This window comes from Mus musculus, chromosome 3 (assembly GCF_000001635.26).
Source record: "Mus musculus strain C57BL/6J chromosome 3, GRCm38.p6 C57BL/6J".
In the NCBI taxonomy this organism is placed as follows: Eukaryota; Metazoa; Chordata; class Mammalia; order Rodentia; family Muridae; genus Mus; species Mus musculus.
The window spans coordinates 56,079,580-56,105,810 of record NC_000069.6 but is presented as its reverse complement, the minus strand read 5'-3'; the positions used below and the strand labels follow the sequence as shown (position 1 = coordinate 56,105,810).

The following is a 26,231-nucleotide window of genomic DNA, read 5'->3' as shown; positions in this document are numbered from 1 at the left end:
TAAATCATTTCCTTCTTTGTAGAGAAGTTTTTTTCATTGTAGTAGATGATGAAAGCCACCCATAATTTAGATGTTGAAGGACCTGAATTACTTTTTGGTCTTTTACCTGGAATCAAGCATAAAATATGAGAAAGTATACTATTGTCTTTTACCTCACTTTTAAGTTGCTAGTATTTTAAAGGAATTTGATATATCTTTCTTCTTGATTCTCAAATCATATGAAATGTCACAGATAGTAGAGTTACTAGAGGTTTTGTGAAAGTGTCATAGAATCAGAGAAGGAAATACTTTTAATTTTAAAAAGAAATATTCAAGAAAACCTTCTTAGGAAGTGAAATTAAATTGTTCCTTCAAACATTACTTACACTAGGGAGAAGTATATGGATTTTATGCCATATATAATGTTCACAGTCCTTTCTGTGATTTAGTTGAATTTTACTATTGAGTTTTGAGAGGACTGTACAAAGTATAGATACGGCTTCTTTGCTAAACATGTTCTTTGTAAGTGTTTTCCCTTAGTATGTAGGTTTATTACTACATTTGTGTATCTAGATAAGGCACATAGTCATGTTCTAATAACCCTTTTCCATTCTCCTTCCACCTCATTCTTCTCTGTTCGTACACTCTTTAATCATTCTTTTATTTTTATTTTGTATCCCTTTTCTCCCTGTCCTCTACCCTAAAATCCACATTCCAGAGCATAATCCTTCAGTTCCTGAAAATAACTTTATCCTACTTTTTTAGCAGAGTGAGTGTGTGTGTGTGTGTGTGTGTGTGTGTGTCCATGCATGCACATTCAATTACATGTATACATGTATACGTGTGCTTGTCCTTTTAGAGGATATAGTGTTATTGAAGAAGACTTTATTGCTCTCCACTTTATTTACTGAGGCAGGGTTTCTTGCTGAACCCAGAGCTCATTGATTCCTGCTGCTTTAGCTACACAGCTTGCCTACGAGTCTTGTGTCTATTCTCTTAAGTTCTGTTTCGGTAGTCTCTTGCTTGCCTGGCATTTATATGGGATCTGGGGATCTGTACTATGGCTTTATCGCCTGAGCCCTCACCACAGTTCCATCTTATTCTTTTTCGGTGTCTGAATACAGTTTCATCATGTACATGTATCACGTTTTCATTCTCCTAATCCATTCTTGGTTACCTTGGCTGCTGGTTCAGTATTTTTGCTATTGTGAATAGTGCTAGGATGGACATAGATGATAGCTACGTGACAGGGTTATAGCAATCTGACTTTGATACTTTTGGATACTTTTCATATCCCAAAAGGGTGTAATTTGATCATATAGTTGCTTTAGTTTTAATTTTTTTTAAATGTTTTTAGTGCTGTACTATTCACAATAATCAAAATTTGGAGCCATCTTTGATGCCCTAAGGGAATGAAGTAAAAAAAAAAAATGACTAGACTCATAATCATTTCAGTGGAATAAGCTAGACCTAGAGAGACAAATAACACACTTTGTTTTATGTAAATAATCTTTATCTAAAAATGTATAAATTGGTAAGGTAGCTCAGTAGGCTTGCCATCGAGTCTGATGATCCAAGTTTGAGCCACTGAACCTGCACGTTGGAAAGAGGGAGCTGGTTTCTGCACATATTCTCCTGACTTCTGCCTGTGTGGACAAAGAGCTCTTGAGATGCCATTGCATGAAGGCAAAGCTTAAGTTGCAATTGAGAAACCCTAAATATTAGAGATACTGGGATTATTGGATGATTCCCAATGAAAGCAGCAGGTGTGGAGTGCAGCTGGCCTAGGAAAAAGGCTGTGTGTATGCTGCAGGTAGCAGAGATGGAACAGTGAGGTGACAAGAGCCTTTTGGAACCTTATGAGCTTCAGATGATAGGCATGCATCTGCAGGATTTCATGTTTGTCCTGCTGTATTTTTGGTCTTGCTTTTTTTATGCTCTGATTCTTCCATTTTCCAATGAGAATGTTTGTTTTGTGCCATTGTGTGGTAGAAGTCTGTAACTTATTTTTGATATTCTATAGCAGTCTAGAGACTGACCTGGGTCTCAGATGAGATGTAGAGTTTGAAGTTTTAAACTCTTAGAAATATTAGAATGTAAAGATTTTTGAAGTTGGATTGTGATTTTCATTATGAGATTAACATGACATGTTGGGAACAGGAGAGGAAAGTTTATGATTTAAAGTGATGTGCTGTGTGTCAAGTTGACAAGAGATAAATGTCTCAGCACATGCCTGGGGGAGATTACCTTGAGTGTTTCAGTATAGGTGAACAGATACACCATAAGTGACAGAGATTGTAGGCTGTATACAAGGGAGAGTGGTTTGAACTGAAACATTAATGCTCACTACTTCTTGACTATGGATGCTATGTGAACAGCTAGTCTAAGTTCCTGTTATTTGTCTTTCTTGCTATAATGGACTGTGCCCTTTAGCTGTAAACCGAAATAAATCCTTTCTCCTGTAAGTTGCTTTTGTCAGGGTAGCTTATCTTAGATATCCTGGAAAAAGAAACTAACATAATACGCTTAGGCTCTAAAAACTATAAATTACATTTATCACACTAGAACCCTCGTACCATTGTTTATAAACCTTAGCTGAGGACACAAATATAGGATGCAAGTGTCTTCTGCAGGCTAAGCTTGGGACTGCTGTCAAGTCATTTTGTTACTGGAGTTGGCTTTCCCCTTATGGTAGGGAGGATTGTAATCCAAGTGAAGGCAATTTACCAGGACGACTTACATAGAATGAAACAAATAAAGAAAAGGGTAAGAAAGAGACAAAATAAAAATTGGAGGAAATATTCATCATTAATCGATCAGATGTATAAAGCACCAGAACAAAATTATAAAAAGTGAGTGAGGCAGCCACTGTGACACAACCTGCTGAAAGCTAACACAAACTGCAAATCTGTTATGTTATCTTATAGACTTCAAACCATAAATAGAAGATAGAAGAATGTTCAATTCATGATAAAGAAAAAATAAATAGCTATAAAGACATATATACAGGGCATTGAGATACCCAAATCCCCAAAACACCAAAAAGGCAAAAATTGTCATGTGTTTTTTTTTATTAATAATAATATCAGGGGTCAGCAGTCCTGATTCTCAGTTTTATGTATGTCTTCCAAATTAATCATGGAGCCAGTCATATCTATGATAGGGTGTGGAATCCTCTGAGGAGTATAGCTGGGTTCTCTATTAAGTTAGTAGCTCTGTTTTCAGTGAATTTAGAGGCCATACTGATTTTCATAGTTACTGTACCAGTTTACATTCCCATCATCAGCAAATAAGAATCCCTTATTATAGATAAAAGCTAATATCAATATACCCTGTTATCAAAACCAGATAAATGAGCTCAAAATCATAGCTTGAACAATAAGGAAAAAAAGTAGAAGGGAACAATAGGAAAGGGAGAAATAAAGTTATCTGTATTTATATCTACTATGATCCTTTACTTAAAAAGACCCTAAAAACTCGAACCATTAAATGCTTAAAACTGAAACTTCCCACACAGTGACATGTTACAAAATAATTTTTAAGAAAATGAAAGAAAAATGAAGACTGAAGTGTGGACACTATGCCCCTCCTTAGAAGTGGGAACAAAACACCCATGGAAGGAGTTACAGAGACAAAGTTTGGAGCTGAGATGAAAGGATGGACCATGTAGAGACTGCCATATCCAGGGATCCACCCCATAATCAGCATCCAAACGCTGACACCATTGCATACACTAGCAAGATTTTGTTGAAAGGACCCAGATGTAGCTGTCTCTTGTGAGACTATGCCGGGGCCTAGCAAACACAGAAGTGGATGCTCACAGTCAGCTAATGGATGGATCACAGGGCTCCCAATGGAGGAGCTAGAGAAAGTACCCAAGGAGCTAAAGGGATCTGCAACCCTATAGGTGGAACAACATTATGAACTAACCAGTACCCCGGAGCTCTTGACTCTAGCTGCATATGTATCAAAAGATGGCCTAGTTGGCCATCACTGCAAAGAGAGGCCCATTGGACACGCAAACTTTATATGCCCCAGTACAGGGGAACGCCAGGGCCAAAAAGAGGGAGTGGGTGGGTAGGGGAGTGGGGGTGAGTGGGTATGGGGGACTTTTGGTATAGCATTGGAAATGTAAATGAGCTAAATACCTAATAAAAATGGAAAATAAAATAAAATAAAATAAAACTGTAGTTTGATAACCAGAAAAAAAAGCTTTTTTTTCTGAAACAGTAATGAACGTACTGAGAATTAGCAAAAACGTATTACACAACAGCTTAAAAAAAAAACCAACCCAAAACAAAAACAAACAAAACACCCCTACACATATCAACAGAATGCAGAATTCTACCTAACTAGAGAGGTGAAATTCCTATACATTAAAATGTCTAAGACACCAAATAAAGAATTTGCTTATGGCAAAGTTACTATTGTAAAAGTGGTCATGTTATTAAGAGGAGTCTACAGATTTTATATAATCTCCTTCAAGGTTCCTTTGATGTTCTTCAGAGAATGAGAAAACAGTACTGAAATTCACATGGAAGTACAGAAGACCCACTACAAACAAACAAACAACTACCAAGGCATGGTTAAGCAGAAAGAACAATGTAGGGTTATAACAATACCTGGCATCAAATTATATTATAGATCCCTAAGTGATAAAACAGCATGGTATTGACAGAAAAAGCAATATATAGATCAATGGAATATAATAAGAGACTCAGAAATAAAACTATATTCCATAGTCATTTAGTTATTTTACAAAGATATAAAATGCATACATCTAGAAAAGAACAGCCTCTTTAACAATTGGTGCTGATAAACTGGATATCCACATAGAAGACAGATTTCTCCTGTCTCTCACCCAACATAGCAATCAGTTCAAAGTGGATAAAAGATGTTGATATAACTGATAGGGAAATATGTAGATCTACGTATTTATAGCTTTTCTAAAAAGAACTGGAGTAGCAAAAATATACAACCAAGACTTTGCAAATGGGAGTGGAAATAAGATTACAAGAAATGAGCAAAGGAAACAATTCCCAGAATGAAGAGGTAGCTCTCAGAGAGAGAGAGAGAGAGAATCTTCACATACATAAAGAGGGTGTTAATTTTTAGACTTCATTAAATAACTGCAAAACTTAAAAGGCAAACAACAAAAAAGCACCACAAAACAAAACCATCCAGATCTTCTAAATGGATGTCAGTAAATGGGCAAATTGCCTGAAGAAGTTTCCAAAAGAAGGAAACTGAATGGCTAATACATATTTTAAAGTATGTTCACCATCCTTATTTACATCAGGGAAATAAGTATAAATTAACACCACACTGAGAATTGATCTCTGTTGCGTGAAATATGTAAAAAGAAAAAAAAAAAAGGCATCCATGCTAGCGCCAGCTAATTTCTGATTACTTGGTTTCCCACATACAGGGTCTCCATGCAGTAGTGATCAACTTGCCATTCTCCTGCTCACATTCCCAGCCATCTGCCTCTGTGGTTAGCTGTCACAAATCTCTGTAGCCTGGTAAAATCAAAACTATAGAAGTTTGTAATATGTCAGTCAGATTTATGTCAGTAAAGTCTCAACCCATAAAACACCCACACAATGAGCTCAAAACTCAATTGCCCCTAGATAGGGCAAACTACCTACTTATATTTAATCATCTATCTAAGAAATCCCCAATACTTAAAGTTCCCAGGACTGTGTGGTTCTGGCTCCTCTTCCTTTCATATAGGTTCCATCTTGTCTGCTACTCTATGTCATCCCCTCTGTCCCTCTGTCTCTCTGTACTCCTCTAAAATTCTCAGCCTGACTTCTTTTCCCATTGCCCAATCACAGGCTCTATCTAGCCTTATCTTTCACCTGCCTTCACCTGCTTACAGATAACAATCTACACATATCCACTCCAGTAACAATGGCTAATATCAAGAAAACAAAGAACAACAAATGTGGAGAAAAGGGATTCTTATTTACTGATGATGGGAATGTAAACTGGTACAGTAACTGTGGAAATCAATATGGCCTCTAAAAACCACTGAGAATAAAACTACTTATGATAGGATCCAGCTATACTACTCAAAGGATACTATGCCTTACCATAGCGATATTTGCACATTCACATTTATAGCCACATTATGCAGAGTAACTAAGAAATGGAACCAAGTTAGATATCCAGAAATAGATGAGAGAAAAAAGAAAGAAAGCATGATTCTCATAATGGAATTTTGTTGAGCAGTCAAGGCTCCAAGCACAGATAGAACACTGCCCTACCCCTAACAGAAGAGTATTTGGAAGTTGATAGCTGCTGAGGTTGGGAGCCAGGGTAGGTGCTGAGCTCCCATTGATGGTTCTACACTGATACTCATACAGCTGTCACTGATTGTTCTCAGTGAAATATTAGAAAAGTATGAGGACAGCAAGTTGGATGTAGGACATAGTTGGGGGAGTTTTGGGAAGAGCTGAAGGTGGGAAAAGAGTGAATATGAGCTGAGTATGTTGTATTTATGTATGAAATTATTAAAAATATGTAATTTTAAGAGATCCCAACAAAAGGGCAAGGTATATATGAAAATACCACAGTTAAACTCAATACTTTTAGGATTTTATGGCTGTGAAGAGATACCATGACCATGGCAACTCTTATAAAGAAAAACATTTAATTGGGGATGGCTTACAGTTTCAGAGGTTTAGTTATCATCATGGCAAGAAGCATGGCAAAGTCCAGGCAGACCTGGTGCTTGAGAAAGAGCTGAGAGTTCTACATCATGATCTGCAGGCAGCAGGACACCGTGTACAAAACTGGGCATAGTTTGAACATATATGACCTCAAAGCCTGTCTCTACAATGACACACTTCTTACCACAAGGCCACACCTACTCCAACAGTGTCAAATCTCCTAATGGACCATGCATTCAAACACGTGAGTTTATATGGGCTATTACTATTTAAACCATCACACTCTGTATGCTAATTTTCAAGAGACAAAAATAATGTGAAAAATAATGTGAAACAAGTTAGGTAGCATAATACAGACCTTTAAAAAGTACTTATTTTTTGCTTGTTTAAATGAGGGGAGCACACTCAGAAAACTTTTGGATACTGCTTTTACAGAGGTCCGGAGTTCAATTTCTAGCAACCACATGGTGGCTCACAACCATCTGTAATGGGTCCCTCTTCTGGTGTGTCTGGAGACAGTTACACTGTACCCATAAAATTAAATAAATCTTAAAAAATTACAACAAGCACATTTTTGTAATTTCACTTTGAGAAAATTAATGAAAAGTAAAAGGATGCTATCTGTGTTATTTCGGGTTTTATTGCTGTGAAGGAACTATGAAAAAGGCAGCTCATATAAAGACTAACATTTAATTGGGGCTGGCTAACACTTTCAGAGTTCTAGCCTGTTATTATCAAGCAGGAAGTATGGCAGCTTGCAGACAGACATAGCTTTGGAGGAGCTGAGAGCTCTACATCTTTATCCAAAGACAGCTAGGAGGAGACTGAATTTGTTTCACACTGGGCTTAGCTTGAACATTGAAAATGTCAAAGTCCAGCTTCCACAATGACAAACTTCCTCGAACAAGGCCACACTTCCTAATAGTGCCATTCCCTGTGGGCCAAGCATTTAAAAACATGGATCTATGAGGGGCAAAACTATTCAAACTACTACATTATCAAAATCTAAGTTCTTGTCTGTTCAGACCTACTGGTTAGTTTGCATTTCAGTGTTGGTCAGTACACAGACTTCTAGTTTGTCCTTTTAAATAATGTGTCTTCATAGATCCCTATTTGTGGAAATTTAGTCTTCTAGTCTACCCATCCTTCTCCAGGATTTGCTTTATTAGAGCCATTTAAGGTAACTAGATTCAGATTTTTGTCTAATGAGTCTAAGCCATGCCTATGCTTTCGTTTTCTCCTAGTTTCTCCTTTAACCTTTCTTCTTCTTTCTAGATGAACCATACTTTTATTTGTAGGTTTTAGAGTTTTGTTTTGTTTTGTTTTACTTTACTTTTAAATCATTTTACACTGCTGGGAGTTAGACCCAGGGCCTCATATCAACACTAAACAGCTATTCTTGTATTTAGTTATTTCAAGCCTTGGTAATTGGTTGTTTTTTTAAAAGTTTAATGTAGAAATGTTTGATATGAGACCTATATTTCTATTTTTTTTCTTTTCATTTCTTTCTTTTTTCTTTTCTTTTCTGGTTTTTTTTTTTTTTTTGGTTTTGTTTTTACAGTGATTCTCCTAAGCATTTTAAACGTTTGCATTCTCTCTTGCTTGTGAACCCTTAAATTCTGTTTTTGTTTCTTTGGCTCCCATTTTGACAGTTATTGTAATGCTTAGAATTAGAAAAGAAGAAAAGGAAAAGGAAACAGGAAGGAAATGAAACTGCTCAGTCCTGGGGACTGGTTCTGCATCCTGTAGCGCCTAGGGGCTGACTGGAGGTCAGAGCCTGAGCCTCACAGCTCCTGTTCTGAATGTGCTCGTGCTCAGGCGGGTTATGACTTACCTAATTCCCTTCAGCACCTGGGAACATTAAAGAGACTTCACAACCTTACAATTCTCCTTTATCCACACGAATATTTTCTTTCTTGACACAATGTTACCTCTTGCTTCAGGCTGCTATGCCGGTTCTTCTACCTCCAGATGTCATTAGCAGTCAGCTAGCCCTGGAAAACTGTTGTAGTGGAAACAAAAGGGAATTCTTTGTGCCTTTTCTTGGAGTTGTCAAACAGATGGAAATCCATGAATGTCTTTGTGAATAGGGATGACATTGCTGCCTCTGGAATTAGCAGTCCTTACACCCCAGGCTTTATGATATATTGTTGTCAGTTTAGGGTACAAGGAATGGTGAGACAGTAGGCAAATTATTTAATAATCTACAGTGTTGTTAACAAGAGTAGTAGCTTCTTTATTTGGTTGTGGCTAGAGTCCAGAAGTCTTTGAAAATTGATTCTTATTTTTACCAGCTTTGTTTGGGGAGTAGTACAGTGCTGATTATTAACCCCCCGCCCCTGTGTGTGTGTGTGTGTGTGTGTGTGTGTGTGTTTTGTGTTTTCACTCCCAGCTAGTTTTTCCAAAGGAATGCGTTACAAATTTATTTAACTAGAAAATAGGAACTAAAAGTGGAAACTCTTAAGTGTGATTCCAACAACTGACAGTTGTGCACAACATATTGAATATACTTAGCAAATTAAATGGAGAAGTTTCTACTCCTCTGCTGGTTAGTTTTATGTCAAGTTGGCATAAACTAGAATCATCAGAGAGGAGGGATCCTCAGTTAAGGAAATGTCTCCATAAGATCAGGTAGTAAGTAAGCCTATAATAGGGCATTTTCTTAAATAAAAAATATATTTTTTAAATAAATAAAAAAATATTTCTTAAATAAAAAATATAGGGTGGGGCGGGTATTGTGAGTGAGGCCACCCCCGGGCTGGTGGTCCTGGGTTCTATAAGAAAGCATGCTGAGCCATAAGTAAGCCAGTTAGCAGCACCCCTCTATTGTCTCTGCGTCAGTTCTTGTCTCCAGGTTTCACCCTGCTTCAGTTCCTGCCTTACTACTTTTGATGGTGAACAGTTATCTGGAACTCTGAGTGAAGTAGTCTTTCCTCTCCAAGTTGCTTTTGGTTCTGGTGTATCATTACAATAGTACTCATAACTAATACACTTCCTAAGTGAAGATTAAGTCCCTTCAATTTTGTTTAGTATGAGACCTTAGTAACAGAAGAAAGAGTAAGGCAACTGAGATACATAGATTTGAAAAAAAAAATCTTTGGTTCTGTAATGATCTCTGAAGCCGTAAAAAGTTTTATGGTAACTTGAGTAATTCATTATTGAAAGAACGTGGAAACACTGAGTACAAAGCCTGGAAGGCTTCAGAACTGACCTGCATAATAAAGCCTGCTGCTTTCTTACACCTGCCTTCTTAGCCTCCCATTCTGTGGCTTTTCATTCTCTGTTAATTACTAAATAACTTATGTGCTTGACTGTGTGGTTGTGGTATAATATCTAGTTGATAATAAAAACAGAAAAAGGTCCTTGTTCTTTAAAAGCTTGTTCTTTAAAACTTGTTATGTGAGATGTAAGACAATTCCATAAAATATAGTCATGTTTTTATCAGACTAGAAAAAACATTCCATAGGTTTCCCATGGACTCTAAATGATGTGCAGTCAATAAATCCATATAGTTTTAGAAGAAGCTGGGAATTTTTACAGTTCAGTTGCTACCATAATGGATAAAGACCTATTTTCTGGCTTACATATATCTGTCTCTCACAGTATTATCCTGTGGCAGAGCGATGAAGGTCTGGTGTCTCTTCTTTCTATATAATCACTAATCTCATATTGAGAGATCTGCTCTCATGATTTAAATCTCAACTAATTGGGTTCTAAAGACCTCAGCTTCTAATACTATCTAACTGGAGATTAAGACCTCATTCAGTGGAGGTTGGAGAATGCACATGTTTAGTCCATAATATTATTTAATGACTGACATGTGGATGGATTATAATGGAAATTTAGAGAAAGACAGTCTTTCTGGGAAAGGTTTTTGCGATTCTAGCCATTGGTATTTGGAGATTTAGTTTGGAGATACTTGGAGATATAATAAAATTTAAAATACTGATGAAAAAACTCAGTCGTTTATAGGAAGTAAATGTAAACAGAGTTTTAGATGAATAGTGACTTTGAATACTTTTTAAAATATCAGCATCTATGAATAGGAAGGTAACTGAATGTAAGTAGTAAATAGAGGTTTAATGAATGATGTTATGTAATTTTAGAATTTGTTATAATAAATGAATTGCAAAAAACTCTTAACTGATTTATAATTGTTCCTTTTGACCAAAGTAATACTGATTTATTTTGTATTATCCCAATAGTTTGTGATTCTAAAAGTTTTATAAAATACTTAAAATATTAGTAATTATAATTCTTAATTCTTACATAATACAGTGCATTTTCTAGTCATTTTATTTCCTAGATGCTTTATCAGTAAACTTTCTTTTGTAAATAAGGTTTTGTCATTAAAAAGTTGAGCTCTGATGTTTATTTCTGAGGGGTTAAGGTCTGTAGGAAAAGAACATACTTTCTTACCATAACAACAGAGTGCCAAAGCCATACATCGAGAATCCAAAGTCTCAGGAGCTTGCCAGCCAGTTTCATTATATGATACTGGGATGTACTGCACCTTGTTCGTTTTGTTTATTTACCAATGTTGGGGACACGACAAAGTGCTTAGACTTTCTTGTGTCACATATTGTGACTTTCAGGATGTTTTCTATGATTTTTTTTTAAAAGCTGTGGATTCTCCTGTAATTGAATGTTTGAAATCTACTTTCTAGGTGGGTGTGGTGGCTGGTGTCTGTAATTCTAGCACTGCTTTTGCTTCTATGGTTTAACTGCTGATAACTAAGAGACCACTTGTTAAATAGAGGGATTTTGTGAATTTTGGAAGATAGTTTCCTACTATAGTCTCTTTAACACAACTGTGCTAAAAACCACCATACAAGTTAGAAAGCTAGCTTTCTCTAGATGAAACAGACATATTCTGCAATATCTCTGAGGTTGGTTTTTGGTATTTGGAACACAAAATTATGGAACCTTGACTGTAGTTCTTGTCATTAAATGATACATAGAAGGATGTTATGTTATCAACTATGAAAGATGGAAACTTAGACTTTATATAGCAGAGCCTAATTGCCATACATTGTAGATATTTCTTCTGTATAAAGCAAATCTTTTCTCGTTTATCTGAGACCTTCTCATAGTTAATTACTTCATATGTTTATACATTTGGGGAATTTATACCAGGCACTGCTATAATATTTGAAACTTGTTTAACAAATTAGTCTGAAAACATTCAGTGATGCCCTTTTCATTTTTTGTTCTTATTACTGGAGCTTCTACAGATTTAGACACTGGGTCATAGGTATGGCTTCATACCTGCTACTAGTTTCACAGTGAATATTTATGTTAGTGAGATAGAAAACCTTTTCTGGGTTGATAAGGACTCGAGAATAGCTTAATATAGTTATGGCTCGGGTTAATTAGACATATAATAATGAATGGATATTTGCTCTTTACTTATATGGAATGATAAGATAATAGTTGACTTTGATAGATTCTCAAGAAAATAGAGTGACATGGCACAGGACACTGTGTTGGAAACGTAAGAAGATAATGTCATGTCATAGTATACATTGCATTGTCTGAAAACTCACAGGCTCAGTTTTGTGGGTCTTCAGACAAGTCCATGTTTTAGATGGAGAGTTAGGGTTGTTCTACTTTCCTAATAACCTAATGCTGACTGTGGGTGAGTGTGTGACTGTGAACATAACGATGTTTGTGCACTTGTGTGTAGATGCTGAGGCCAGATGTTAATGCTGGGTATCTGCATCTATACTTTCTTCTTTTCTTTTTCTTTTTCAATGGGGCTTATTATGTACCCTCTTGCTGGCCTTAAGCTCATTGGATATTTCTGTGTCTTCAAGGTTGCCCCAGACTAAAAAAAAAAAAAAAAATCCACTATTGCAGCAATTTTCAGAAATAAACCAGAAATAATAGAGACAATGCGATTTCAGATGCAAAGGCAAAACTGGAGAATAGTTCAATCACAGGTCAAAATTTAGGCTGGCTACTTGAAATTAAATTTGTATTGTTAAGTTAAAAATGTTCCTTGAACATAAAATTTTAAAATTTGAGAAGTATGCTTAATTTTATATGACTTATATATTCCTAAATGATATTTTTTATATAAACTTTCATATAGACAGTCTTCTCACAGTTGGACCTTGGATCCCCCACCCAATGAATATCTTCAAGATTTTTAACTCTGTTCCTAAGATTCTTTTTCATTAAAGTAAATACAATAATAGACTCTTAAACGATTTAAAGCAGTAAAGTAGTTCTGATGCCGTGCTAGGTGAGGTGGTGGTGCTGTCATCATTTGCCCTGTTAATGCTGTTTGTCTAGATTTGGGAATCCTCCAAGTAGTAGGAAATGTTTTTCTTGAGTTTTACTTCCTGTCTTTTCAGTTTGATTTCCTTTGCTTTCACCTTACAGTTACTCTTATTTTAAAGCAGCCTTTATGCTTTATTATTTTATGGGCTTGCTGGTTTTAAATAAGATAGTTTATATGCATATTTATACCTCTTCCTGGAATTTACCATTCTTTGTGTGTGAACTTTTTCTTGTCTATTAGTATTTAATAGTTCCAAAATAGTTATCATAAAACAGCTTACTAAATGAACAAATGAATATTTTCAAATATACCAAGTTTTTAAAAAAAAACAAGTATTTTTTCCTAAATCTTTTATTCTGTAGACTAAAAGAATATTCATTTTTATCATTATACAATAAGAATAATGTTTCTAGCTGAATGTAACTGTCTTAGTGTTTTATTGCTGTGCAGAGACACCATGACTACAGCAACTCTTATAATGGAAATCTTTAGTTGGGGCTGGCTTACACTTTCAGAAGATTAGTCCATTGTCATCATGGTGGGGAGCATGACGACATGTAGGCAGACATGGACTGGACAAGTAAATTGAGAGTTCTACATCTGGATCTACAGGCAGCAGGAAGACAGAACCATTGGGCCTGGCTTGGGCTTTTTTTCCTTCCATTAATTAATTAATTAATTAATTAATCCACATTATATCCCAATCACAGCCCACTTTCTCTTCTCCCAGTCACACCCTCCCACCCCTCTTTCCCTACTCCTCTCTCAAGGGGAGACCTCTTGTAGGTACCAGCACACTTTGGCTTATCAAGTCTCATCAGGACTAAGTATATCCTCTCCTACTGTGTTCAGACAAGGCAGCAGGCATTTGAAACCTCAAAGGCCACCCCCAGTGACATACTTTCTCCAACAAGGCCACATCTCTTAATCTTTTCAGTTAGTACTACTCCTAAGCCTTCAAATATATGAGCCTATGAGGGCTATTCTTATTCAAACACCACAGTAATAATTCATGTGATTTGATCAACAGAGAATAAACATGTCATAATATTTTATTCTCTGTGTGTTTCCAGTACTATGCATTTAGTGGGGCTGGTAATGGTTTTCAAAGTAGCATGTTGATGGAAACAGTGATAACTTGAATTATTTGCCACAAGTCATAATATTGACAGTAAATCTACTTCTCCCCTTTTTAATTTTATGGTTTAGGCAATTATAAGGCCTTACATATTTCTCTGTACAAATCATTCTTTTTAATTTTTCAACACTTATTGTAAGTTGTTCTTGCACCAGTTTCATATTTCTTCATTTTTCATGTGGAAATTGAACCAAGCTCCTCTTTATTACATCTCTTTTTTTCCCCTATAAGTTCAATAAGATAAAATAAAAGTGAATTTTGTTTTAATATTTATCCTTAGATACTCTATCTCTTCTTCTGATCTTTTAAAAAGGGAGTTTGTCCTGATTCCCCTCCTCACTCCCACAATTATTTGATGGTGTGTGTGTGTCTTTCTCTAGACTTGAATTTACTATTTTCCTTCCACCTTTGTAAAAATTAAACCTCTTTCATTCCTTTTATCATTAACTCTTAAACTTTGACCAAAATTTGCTTTATGAAAATGACTTGGAAAATTATTAGTGTCCGCGCTTCCTTGATACTCGATGGTATGGCATTATTCTCTGCTGGTGTTGGAAATGGCCTCCCATGTCAGTTCTGCTTACAGTTTTTCTTCTTCCCTGTTTACTTCCAGCTGGTTGGTGGGGAATTTGATTTGGAGATGAACTTTATTATCCAGGATGCTGAGAGCATAACATGTATGACAGAGCTTTTGGAGCACTGTGATGTGACATGCCAAGCAGAAATATGGAGCATGTTTACAGCCATCCTACGGAAGAGTGTTCGGAATTTACAGACCAGCACAGAAGTGGGGCTAATTGAGCAAGTGTTGCTGAAAATGAGTGCAGTAGATGACATGATAGCAGGTAAGTGTGACCTGATAACAAAGTGCTTTACGGTTACAGGGTTTCAGGGACTTCTTGATAGTCTACATGAAAACAGATTTGTAGAAATTGCCTTGATTTGTATAAATAAGTAAGAATATATGACATTTTTATATTAATGTAAATGTGTAGACAAGAAGAGAAAACAAAATTGTGCTGCGCAAACATAAATACTAGACAACCCCTCCCCCAAGTTTTAGAAAATTCTTAGTACTATGGAGTAAAAACAATAGGAAATTATCAGAAAAACAAACAGTATCTTTTATGTTACATATAACTGAACTACAACACATTTAAAATATTACAATATGTAGTTCAGAGCTATTCACCAAGTTCCTCCAGCTCCAAGCCTCCCAAGCTGCTGCACCTGGAGCCTGCAGAATCAGCAGGATAAGTCTTCTCAGAGGACCTCGTTTTGCCTACATATTTTTTTGGCCTTTATGTTTTTAGTCTCAGAGTTTTTATTGTTGTGATAAGATACTGCAACCAAGGCCGCTTACTGAAAAAAAAGTGTTTAATTGGACTTAGAGTTCGAGTCCATGATGGGAGAGCACAGGACTCAGCAGGAACAACTGAGAGTTGTCATCTGTATTGTCAAGTTAAGAGCCAGAGAGAGGCACACTCTTGGCCTCTTCCCTTTGACATCTCAAAATTGTCCCAACTGACATACCTCCTCCAGCCAGGCCAGGCCTCCTAATCCATTTCCCCAGCTAGAGGCCAAATATTCAAATATGGGAGCTTATGGGAACCAGTCTCATTCAAACCAGTGTAATACACGTTGTGGAATAGTACGTAAAATGTATATAAAGTGATTTTTTTTTTTTGCTCATTATGTATTATTTGAAATAGTAGTATTGAAATCTTGGTATTTCAAGTATTACCAAATCTGACTTCTTGGCAAGTAATTAACTATTCTCTGTGGTTAGAGATGCTTCAGGAAAAATGTTTTGGCTCATGACCCCAGAACAGCAGTTATTTCTAGAAAATAAGTGCAGTTTAAAATTTGTTTTTTCTTTTTCACAAATACATGTATAGTCTAAATTTATTCTGACATAAAAATATTTCTACAATTATCAAAGTGCTAATTTGACTGTACAATATTGTATGTACTTTTTACAAAGAGTCAGAACCTATAGAATTTTATAATAATTCCACATAAAGACTTTAATTTTTAAATTTTCAGAGTATAATATCAAGAAAGAAGGAAATAAACAGCGGGGTTAACAAGAATAGATTTTAAATTTAAATTAAAAATTTAAAATTATGTTTCTTACTACTTTGAGATCATGTCTGGTTGCTTCCGAAGTAGCTTGTATTTGTGTTGAGCATGTTTATGGATGAATAATAACTAACATGATTAAAAATGAGATTAAACTTGCACGACTGTCAATGTTGGGGGTTAGTATAAGTGTGTGAGTATTTATGTGTGTATCAATATGGTAGTATATTGTGTAGGCTCTCATATGATCTTTGAATCCTATTAGCTGAGTAAGTCTTGTTTTTTGTTTGTTGTTTGTTTTTCTAATATAATGTACTTACTACTTTACAGAATAGTTTTCGAGGAGTGCCCAGCATATGCACAGTGGTTTATAGTAGTTCCTGAGAGACGGCAGCAGTGAGGGCATGTTAAGCATTTTCTGTCAAATGTGAAGTTTTTTAGTTCTCTTTTCTTCTCAGTAGCACTTATTTTCCAGAGGACCTTATAGCTGAGGATATGAGAGAAGGGAATGCGTGTCCTAAAGAAAATGCTGCTTAACTACTTACAATAGAGAAATTAAAATCTAAATACTTCACTGAAAGTTTGAATGAGTACCAGCAAACTACTTAATTCCCATCTTTGAGTGTTATAATGTGTTAAAAATATAGATGTACTCTAAAGTTAATAATTTTATCACTAAAATATGGTTGGATATTTGTGATGAATTGACAAAAAGTTTATAGTATTAGTAGTTTTTTCTTCTCTAAAATTTTTGTTGAAAAATTATCTGCAATAATAAAATTAATCGACCTGCTTAGTTATGGGTCATATACAAATTATTATTTGGTGTTTATGTACTTGAAAAGTTGAAGAATAACTTGATATAAATTTTGTCCCAATTTTCCAGATCATTGTAAATTCAAAGTTGATTTTTTAAAAAATATTCTTATGTAAATATTTAAGAAATCTTCAGTGATAGAAATTTCAACTAAAAAATTTTCTTTATTTTAATATAGAATTTTTAGTTAAGAAGCAGCTTGATTTTATGCACTAAGATTTTTATTATTTTAATAATGAGACATTTTGTATCATTTAAAGATCTCACAAAAATGTTATACACACTTGTCAAAATTTTTCCCATTGAGTTTGCTTACTCGTTGGGCTAATAAGTAAAATATAATGAATTACTTGTTGCTTATGATAACCTTATTCAAAATTTGAAATAGATAAATAATTTAATTTTCCATATTCTAGTCAATAATCTGTGGTATTTAATAATATTAATTTTAAAACAAAAATGAATCATTTCTGTCTTCCCAATCTTCCCTTATATTAATTGGTGACAAGGTGATAGTTAATTATTTCTGTCTACTCTAACCTATCCTCTTATATTAACTGGTGATGTGTGTGTGTGTGTATTATATATACACACAAGCATACATAAATACATGTATATGTATTTATAGTAACTTGTATATGATATAAGCACTTTAGAATCTGAAAAGATATATAAATATTTAGTTGTTTACTGACATGTTTTTTCTCATTGGTTAGTTAGTGATCTACACATCCATAAACACATTCACATTAGCATAATGACTATCAGTAGCTATTTTTAATATCTAAATGTTTAAATTAGACCCATTTTAGATTAGTGAGTGGCACTGAGAGCTCTGGAATCATTCATGCTGCGTGGTTTGGAATACTGACTCCCCTATTTGCTGTGAATGCGTTTTTGGACAATGTGACTAGGTTACTGGGTCCATAGTTTATCCAGTTTTAAAGGAGATGATGATAGTATTGAAAAACTCATAGTCTGATTTTGAGGTTTGCTGATAGTAGTACACAATATAGCACTTGGAATAGCATCCCATTGTGGATGGAGTAAATGCTCAAAATTGTAAATTACCCAAGAACGAAATGTTTCACCATCATGTTTTATTGATCAACTGTGAGGTTTCATTTGAAAATAACCAGTGTGCAGTGCTATCTTTGAATATGTTTCCTCCCTTTTCTACATGTAATGAACTCTATGTTTACATTCATGAAGACACTGAGCTATATTAGATTTGTAAGTAGAAGTAACATTTAGTAACTTTCTGCACCTTTAAAAATATAGTGCTTGACAGCTGAGTTAATGCGTGGAGTAGAGAGTAACTGTACTCTCCTCTGTAGATCTTCTAGTGGATATGCTGGGAGTTCTGGCAAGCTACAGCATTACTGTCAAGGAGCTAAAGCTTTTATTCAGCATGCTTCGAGGAGAAAGTGGAATCTGGGTAAGTCGTGGTCAGAGGGAGCAGCCTTTAATACTAATCCATTAATACTTAATGTTCAAGAGATTGTCACTGGAGAACCATATATTTGAATTGGTAATGATAATTATTTCCTTCTTAATCCATTTAGCAAATCATTTAAATATAATTTTCTTACTAGTTACCAAACAGTACATTGATTAAAATATGATATTATATAATTGTCATGGACCCAGGTGTTATGCAACACAGAGATTCTTTCTTGAGTGTTCCTTACAAAAAGTGAAATATTTAGTATTATTACTAATAACTTTGTATAATAACTATTTCTTTGATTGTTTTTTTTTCAGCCAAGGCATGCAGTAAAATTATTATCAGTTCTTAATCAGATGCCACAAAGACATGGTCCTGATACATTTTTCAATTTTCCTGGGTGTAGTGCTGCGGTAAGCTTTAAATACATGTGTTTATACTTACCTATCTCTATTTTATCTGAGTTTACTTGGTGCTCCATTAGTTTGTCTTTTCTAGATTGCCTAGGAATAAAACAATAAAACCATATGGTACGTGCTCATGGTTCTTGTGCTGCTGCTGCTGCTGCTGCTGGTGTTGCTGTTGGGGAGGGGTTTGGAAATAATCTTGCTATGTAGCCCTGACTGGCCTCTCCCTCCCAGTCTTCCTGCCTCAGCTTTCCTGATGCTGGGATTAGGGATTTGCATCACTACGCCATGTTTAGTCATTATGTTTGGCTTCACAGTGATTTAGACCTTTCTTCTGACTCCAATGACACTTTCTAGGACAGGCTGTCTTAGCTGTAACTATTCATGCTCTATTAAGAAAATGAAGTCTAGTTACTAAACACTAGCATGAGGCATTGGAGTCAGACTCTTCTGTGGCATGTGTATCAGTGCAGGTGTCTGTACTGTGGGAGTTAGTGGGAGGGTTGGAGAACAGTCTGGAGCCGAGCAAGGTAGAAATAAGATTTAGCCCACTGTATTTCAGAAAACAGCCTGTAGAAATTCTTTGACTGTAGTAAGAGTTTATTTCTGTAGTTGATTTTTGGGGGGAGGGAAATTTGACCAGAATAACTTTGTATTTCATGTAACTGGTAATTTACCTTTTGTATTGTCTTGTAGGCAATTGCATTGCCTCCCATTGCAAAGTGGCCTTATCAGAATGGCTTCACTCTCAACACTTGGTTTCGAATGGATCCATTAAATAACATTAATGTTGATAAGGATAAACCTTATCTGTATTGGTAAGTAATATGCAAAAGTATACTACTTTGGTCTTTATGTATTTGACTTTTTGAAATTAAACATTGTACCATAAAGCTCATATAGCTAATATTTATTTATTTACTAATAATTTTAGGTTTGTGCATTCACATTTTTTTTTCTACTTACAATATAAGAAGGAAAGATAAGTCTATTAGAGGGAGAACAGGGTTACTAGTGTCTGATGTTGGAGATAAGACACCAATTCTTACTAGAGTTTGTTTATTTCACCTTTATTTCTATAAGAATAATTCACACGGGTAAAAATAACAATAGCCATAAAGAACATTATAATTATATGAGATTGTTTAGTAAGCATGTTCTTATTTAGATTAAAATATATGTACTTATTTGATCAATCACATTATTATAAAAATTAGCTCTTCTTGGTAAGGTTTTCTTTTTATAGTTTTTAAGTTTATTGTAAATTTAAGAGACCAAGTTGTACTGACACCATGAACTTTGTTGAAATGAGTTTTGAGCGGGTGAAGTGGCGATGGTCCTTCATATACAGTCTGCCCAGTAGACATTTTGATCATTAATTTGTTTAATGTCTATTATATTTTAAATTTAAATATAAAGAGTTTCCAAAGCCTACTATTTCTTGGGTTAAATCCCTTACTTTTTTTTGTTATTATAAAACTTATGTTTTTGTTTCTATTTGGCCAATGTGTTAACTATGACTATACTGAAAATTCAGTTTATTGTATAAGGTTTTAGTACGTGTTGGTATATTTCATTTAACCAGAGTTTCTGTATTATTTTATTAATACAGTTTTCGTACTAGCAAAGGAGTGGGCTACTCTGCTCATTTTGTTGGCAACTGTTTGATAGTCACATCTCTGAAGTCCAAAGGAAAAGGTTTCCAGCACTGTGTGAAGTATGATTTCCAGCCTCGCAAGGTAGGGCAGAGTAGATGCTTCCCCTGGAAACCATGTCAGTAGCTGTTCTCCTTTCCCGGGCTGTGCAGTGTGACTTCTGTAATGTTCTTTCACCTTCTCCTGACTTTCTGTGCCTTTTTCTTTCCTGTAATTTCTTATCTTCATGTCTGACTTCTGTGTGATGTCTTTTAACACCTTGTGGTGTTTTTGTCACACGTTCATTCTCTCAGTCTGAACTAATTTGTGGTGTTCCTAGAAATACATGCAGGAGACCTGTAGGAACTAGGAATGGGACAGAAGATGACACAGGAAAGATCTCACTTTCGTGCCACTTAGTCTTACAGGGAAATTTTTATTCAGTTTCATAATTTCTCCTACTTCTACTCATCAGTGCTATGTTCCTTGGCTTTTCAACAACTGTGAGATCTCAGAATCTAAGCTACTGTACTTTCTCTCTCCTCTGGTTTCGAGAGCTGCCATCTTTTAGTCACTGGGGCATGTTCTTCATCTGCTTTTTGCTATGTATTATATCTCTGAAATACATCTATTTTCTTCTATAATTTCATTACTTGCTGTTTACCTTCATATTGTTTTCTCTTCATCTTCATGTTTTGTTTCTTTTCTAAACTATTTTATTCACTAATGTTAAACTTATCTTCCTGAAGATATGCATTTGCTTAAGCTAATGATTTGATTTTTAGTAACAACAAAATAAATTGAAAATGTACCCACGTGCTTTATGAATGAATGAGTGACTTTTATCTAAGTCTTCAGAGCACATATTATCAGAGCCTTTCTGCAACATTTCTGTGTAGTCTTTTATTGTTGTCCCCTCCTCTTCCTCCCCCATTACCTACTCCCCTTTCTGCCTCTGTCATTGGGGATCCAACCAAAGAGACACATGTGGCAGGCAAGTGTTGCATCAAAGTAGTGCTACTACCCATCCTCTTTGATAGATATTGTTTTCAAACATAACTAATGCCTCTTTTCATAATTACTTTATCCACATCTTCATTATTCATTTATATGTCCATTTATTGATTATTGAGACAAAAATCTGTGGTGGATTTAATTTTTTATTTTCTCAGATGCCTGACACAGTATTGAATTCAGTAGACTGCCAATATTTTGAGTAGCTATATAAAAATATGACTTAAACAGGGGCTGGGGAGATTGCTCAGAGACTAAGAGTACTGGATATTCTTCCAGAGGACCTGGGTTTATTTTCCAGTATTTACATGGCTACTCACAACTCCAGTTCCAGGAGATCTGATACCCTCACACTGACATATATGCAGGCAAAACAACCACAACAAAAAATAAAACTTTAACAAATAATAAAGTCTTTTACTTTCTCAACACATAAGTTTCATGAATTTAGATCAGTGTTTTTTGGTTTTTTGAGACAGGGTTTCTCTGTATAGCCCTGGCTGTCCTGGAACTCACTTTGTAGACCAGGCTGGCCTGCCTCTGCCTCTACCTCCTGAGTGCTGGGATTAAAGGCGTGCACCACCAAGCCCAGCTTAGATCAGTGGTTCTTAACCTGTAGTCACATAAAAGCAAGAAGTTTAATCTTCATTTTATTTATTCTTTCCTATTTGCTTATGAAAATGCATTCCTGTGTTTTTTGCATTTTAAATATAGTAATTGCAGAGAGTCTTGTAAGAGTGAGGCTCAGGGAATGAAACAGATACAAAACAGTTTTTCTGAAAAGATTTTAATAAACTTTGAAAATTATAGTAATTTTTGCCTTACTCCTCTCTATTATTATACAAAAATATCATTTAAAATATCATTAAAATTTTTTTCTTTCTTTAATTTTCCAGGACATGTGGTAGTTGACTTGCTATTGTGCTTCAATTAGGGGAAACTTCACCTTAGTAAATAGGTTACTGGCCTTTCCTAAAAAGATATGCAACACTAAAACTTTTGTTTGCTCGGCTGAACTGCTACTAAGGGGTGTCTGACCTTGTAAAAATGAATGTAACCATTAATATTTTACCTCATTTATAGAAAATGTTTAGTGCATAGCACCTAGTGATATTTCTATAAACATTATTTCGTGTTTTTTTCTTATTTCTCATTTATTTTGTTTAACTTGTAATACATTTCTCAGGAATTTTTAGTATCAGTATATGTATTGTTCTTATTTCTTGTTCTCCAGATTTATTATACATCAATATTTGGATCTCAAACTGAGTGCAGGGCACAGTATATATGATTAGTGTCAGTATGCATATGCACTCTCCAGATCAGTTACTGTCTGTAACTTAAAAATATCAAGTCAGACATTGGGATCCTCTGAAATGGTGAAAGCTCTTGTACATCTATTACATTTTGATGGTTCCAAGAGACAGAAAACTAAATTTAACCTAAGATTAACTTATCTAGTAAATCCAAAAAATATATATGAATACATGAATGTAAAAAATTACATTGCAACATTCTTTTCCTCTTGTTCATTCAGTATTTCCTATTAGTCCTGAATGTTTGATAAAAAGTTTATTCACTCATAGTGATTCTTCTATGATTGCCTTCAAGTGTTGTGTTCATAAGCAGCTCATAAGCAGTTGCTGCTCTTACACCTCTGTCTCAGTGTTGGGGGATGGGTGCTCCTTGACCTGTACTTTACCCGGGCCATAAGAAATGGGAGGAAGGGACATGAGGTATACAGTACTCGAGATCTCTTAGAGGGATGTGCAAAGGTTTGACTGCATTTTATACAGTAGTAACTGCTCATGACCTTTGACATCTTAGTTGTTGCATTGCAGTGGTACATGATCAGCATCGTCCACATCTACAATCGATGGAGGAACAGTGAGATCCGTTGTTATGTTAATGGCCAGCTGGTATCCTATGGTGACATGGCTTGGCATGTTAACACAAATGATGTAAGTTTAAATTTTTTAAACATATTTTATAGTATGGTCTCTCACTGTAATATAAATAATGACCATTTGGTAGAAACATCCAAAATTTTGTTTGAGGTTTTATTAGTTTATATAAAATTCTTAAGTTAATTTATATTTATATAATTTATATTTAATTATTTAATATAGTGTGTAGACTGTTTCAGACACATGATTTAATGATCTGGATAAAGTTAAAATAGAATGTGGTTATGTGATACACAAGGGTCAAGTCATGTAAGTGCCTCATATGCAAACACAGGTCTGGGCTTGCAGTCTGACCCAGGATAAAAAGCCTCTCAAGATTATATTGTAAAAATCTCAGCATGTCCGCTATGGTGGTGGACACTTTTAATCCCAGCAATCAGGGAGGCAGAGGCAGGTGCATCTCTGAGTTCAATACTTGCCTGGTCTACAAAGTGGGATTCAGGACAGTCAGAGCTAACCATGTCTAAAAATCAAAACTAAAGCAAAAAACCCCTCAATCTGGCTGCAGTGATGATAATTTCATGACATTAAAGGGCTCTGAAAGCAGAAGGCAGATCACATTCAGGATGCTTTGTCATGGTGGATGAGATAATTTCTTCACTTTGTATGTCTGTGTTGGAGCAGGTGACACTGGATCCTAGATAGAGAAGACATAGGGTTGAAATCTAAAGAATGCTTGCATTTATATAGTTTGCGGTTTCCCTTTCCTTCCTCCTGGCATTTTAGGGCCAAAGCAAAATGTGGTTTGTAGTACCTAAAGAATCACTAGGGCCAGTGATAGATTATTGTTCCAGAATACCTGCTTATGACAATTATGAAAAACAAACAACTAAATCTATTTATAAGTTTTGTCTGCAACTTCTCTAATCTTAATCACTTTCACAGAGCAGAGGTTGTAATGTATTCTCTTTTTCTGTTTTCTTTTAAATGATAGGACATTTTACATTGTCTCGAGTCTCTTTGTAGATCTGTGGGTGACAAGCTGTCCTGCCCAGCCAAGTTGACTTTACCTTGTTGTTTGCATGATCTGAAAGCCAAGAGTCTTGGATTTTCACTAAGAACATTTTTTAAAAGGCACAACAACAACAACAACAACAACAACAACAAATCAAATCAAATACAAATATGCACAGAAGCTGCATGGAGCACACAGAACTCTAGAAAGTTCCTGCCCGTGCCTTTATAGGGCAAACTTGCTTTACTGCCCAACAGACTCAAAGGCAAATGAAAACACAGAAATGAAATTTGGCTTCCTATCTGTTCTCTGATACTGCAGGAGGATGTAGTTTATTACTAATATACGAAGGAAGGAAGCCCCTATAGTTTTGTTGCTGACATTAGCTGAAAAGACAGTATTTAAAACAAAACAAAACAAAACCAAGATTTAAAATTCTCTGTGATAGTATTTCAAGAAACAGGGAAGCCTGGTCTTGTACACATTCTTTACGTAATAGTAATTTTTAGTTTGCACAGTTTAAATTACACATGTTGAACGATAAGTTCTTGTTTTTCTCTTCCATTCACCTTACTACTATTTTTTTTTGCTATTGTATGAAGCACAAATGGGATCTCATATTTGACAGACCTATGTAGTGATCGATTTCTCTATGACTCTGTCTAGTTTGATAGCTGAATATTAGTGTGTTTATTCAAATTAAAGTGTGGGATATCCTGTGGTGACAAGAGAGGATAGTGGTTAGTACCTACTGTCTTTGCCTTCCTTGGCTGGTGTTGAAAGGATGTAGGTGTGCCAGGCTTTCTAGATGAAAGATCCTTTAGGTGAATAATATTCGCGAGATAGTGAATCATTGTTTTTGCTTCTATATAATCCCTATGCAGAACAAACTGATTTTCTTCATTCTTGCTTATTTAGTGCAGAAAATGGGGGTTGCCTATTCATCCATATTGAGAAATGAAGTAGAATTTTAAAAAAATCTATTCCTATGGTTTTATAGTTAAGATTTGGCAAAGTCATTCTTTTGATTTATTTTCTCTCTAAATTTGATCAGTTGTGAATTATTAGCAATTTAAAATTATCTTTGCTTCAGTAAACACATTTTGTTTCTGAATTACAAAATTCAGTTATAAACAATTACACAATCTTTGTCGTTATTGCTACAATTTGAAAAGGTGGTCAGGTCTGAGGGTGTGATGGATGGTTGTGCTCTTAACTTCTATTTAACTGATTTTATTTTCTAAAACTTGTTTATTTACTTTTATTATTGAAACATTTGAAAAATACCCAAAATAGCATTTTCACTATTGTTAGTATCTTAAATGTTTCTGTTAATGAAGAAATGCATTTTAAATATTCTGTCACTACAAAATAATAACTTATTTTTTGTGACTTTTAAAAATAGAGCTATGACAAGTGCTTTCTTGGATCTTCAGAAACTGCTGATGCCAATAGGGTGTTCTGTGGCCAGCTTGGGGCTGTGTATGTGTTCAGTGAAGCTCTTAACCCAGCACAGATATTTGCAGTTCATCAATTAGGACCTGGTTATAAGGTAGGAATGACTGCATTGATATAAGTTCTCAGCAAAGGTCTTGTTGTATAACCTGCTTTCACACTACTGTATTTAGTGAGAATCTTTGTTCAATGTGGGTAATTGTCATACCAACTTTTTGATATTTACTGTGATGTTCCTTTTCATCTGCTCTTCTCTTTTTAATTATTATTTTTCATGAACTTTTCATTTTTCGGGCATGCCTTTAGTTATCAATTCTGAAAACCTTTTTATTTTTAGACATGCTTTTAGTTATCAATTCTGAAAAACAAATTTGAG

The 26,231-nt window shown here is 35.1% G+C and overlaps 1 protein-coding gene across 12 annotated transcripts in view; it reads left to right on the top strand.

The window, feature by feature from the left end:
- Nbea (neurobeachin) overlaps positions 1-26,231 on the top strand; it is a 558,554-nt gene that overhangs the window by 77,938 nt on the left and 454,385 nt on the right. For all 12 annotated transcript variants that reach the window (XR_001783693.2, XM_006501527.4, XM_017319586.2 and 9 more), the window contains exons 2-8: positions 14,691-14,922; positions 18,314-18,414; positions 18,741-18,836; positions 19,527-19,648; positions 20,443-20,569; positions 23,320-23,439; positions 25,806-25,952. Coding sequence is in view for 11 of the 12 variants with exons in the window: in XM_006501527.4 (XP_006501590.1) it covers positions 14,691-14,922; positions 18,314-18,414; positions 18,741-18,836; positions 19,527-19,648; positions 20,443-20,569; positions 23,320-23,439; positions 25,806-25,952 (945 nt within the window). In the remaining variant the exon portion in view is untranslated. The remainder of the gene's footprint in view (positions 1-14,690; positions 14,923-18,313; positions 18,415-18,740; positions 18,837-19,526; positions 19,649-20,442; positions 20,570-23,319; positions 23,440-25,805; positions 25,953-26,231) is intronic.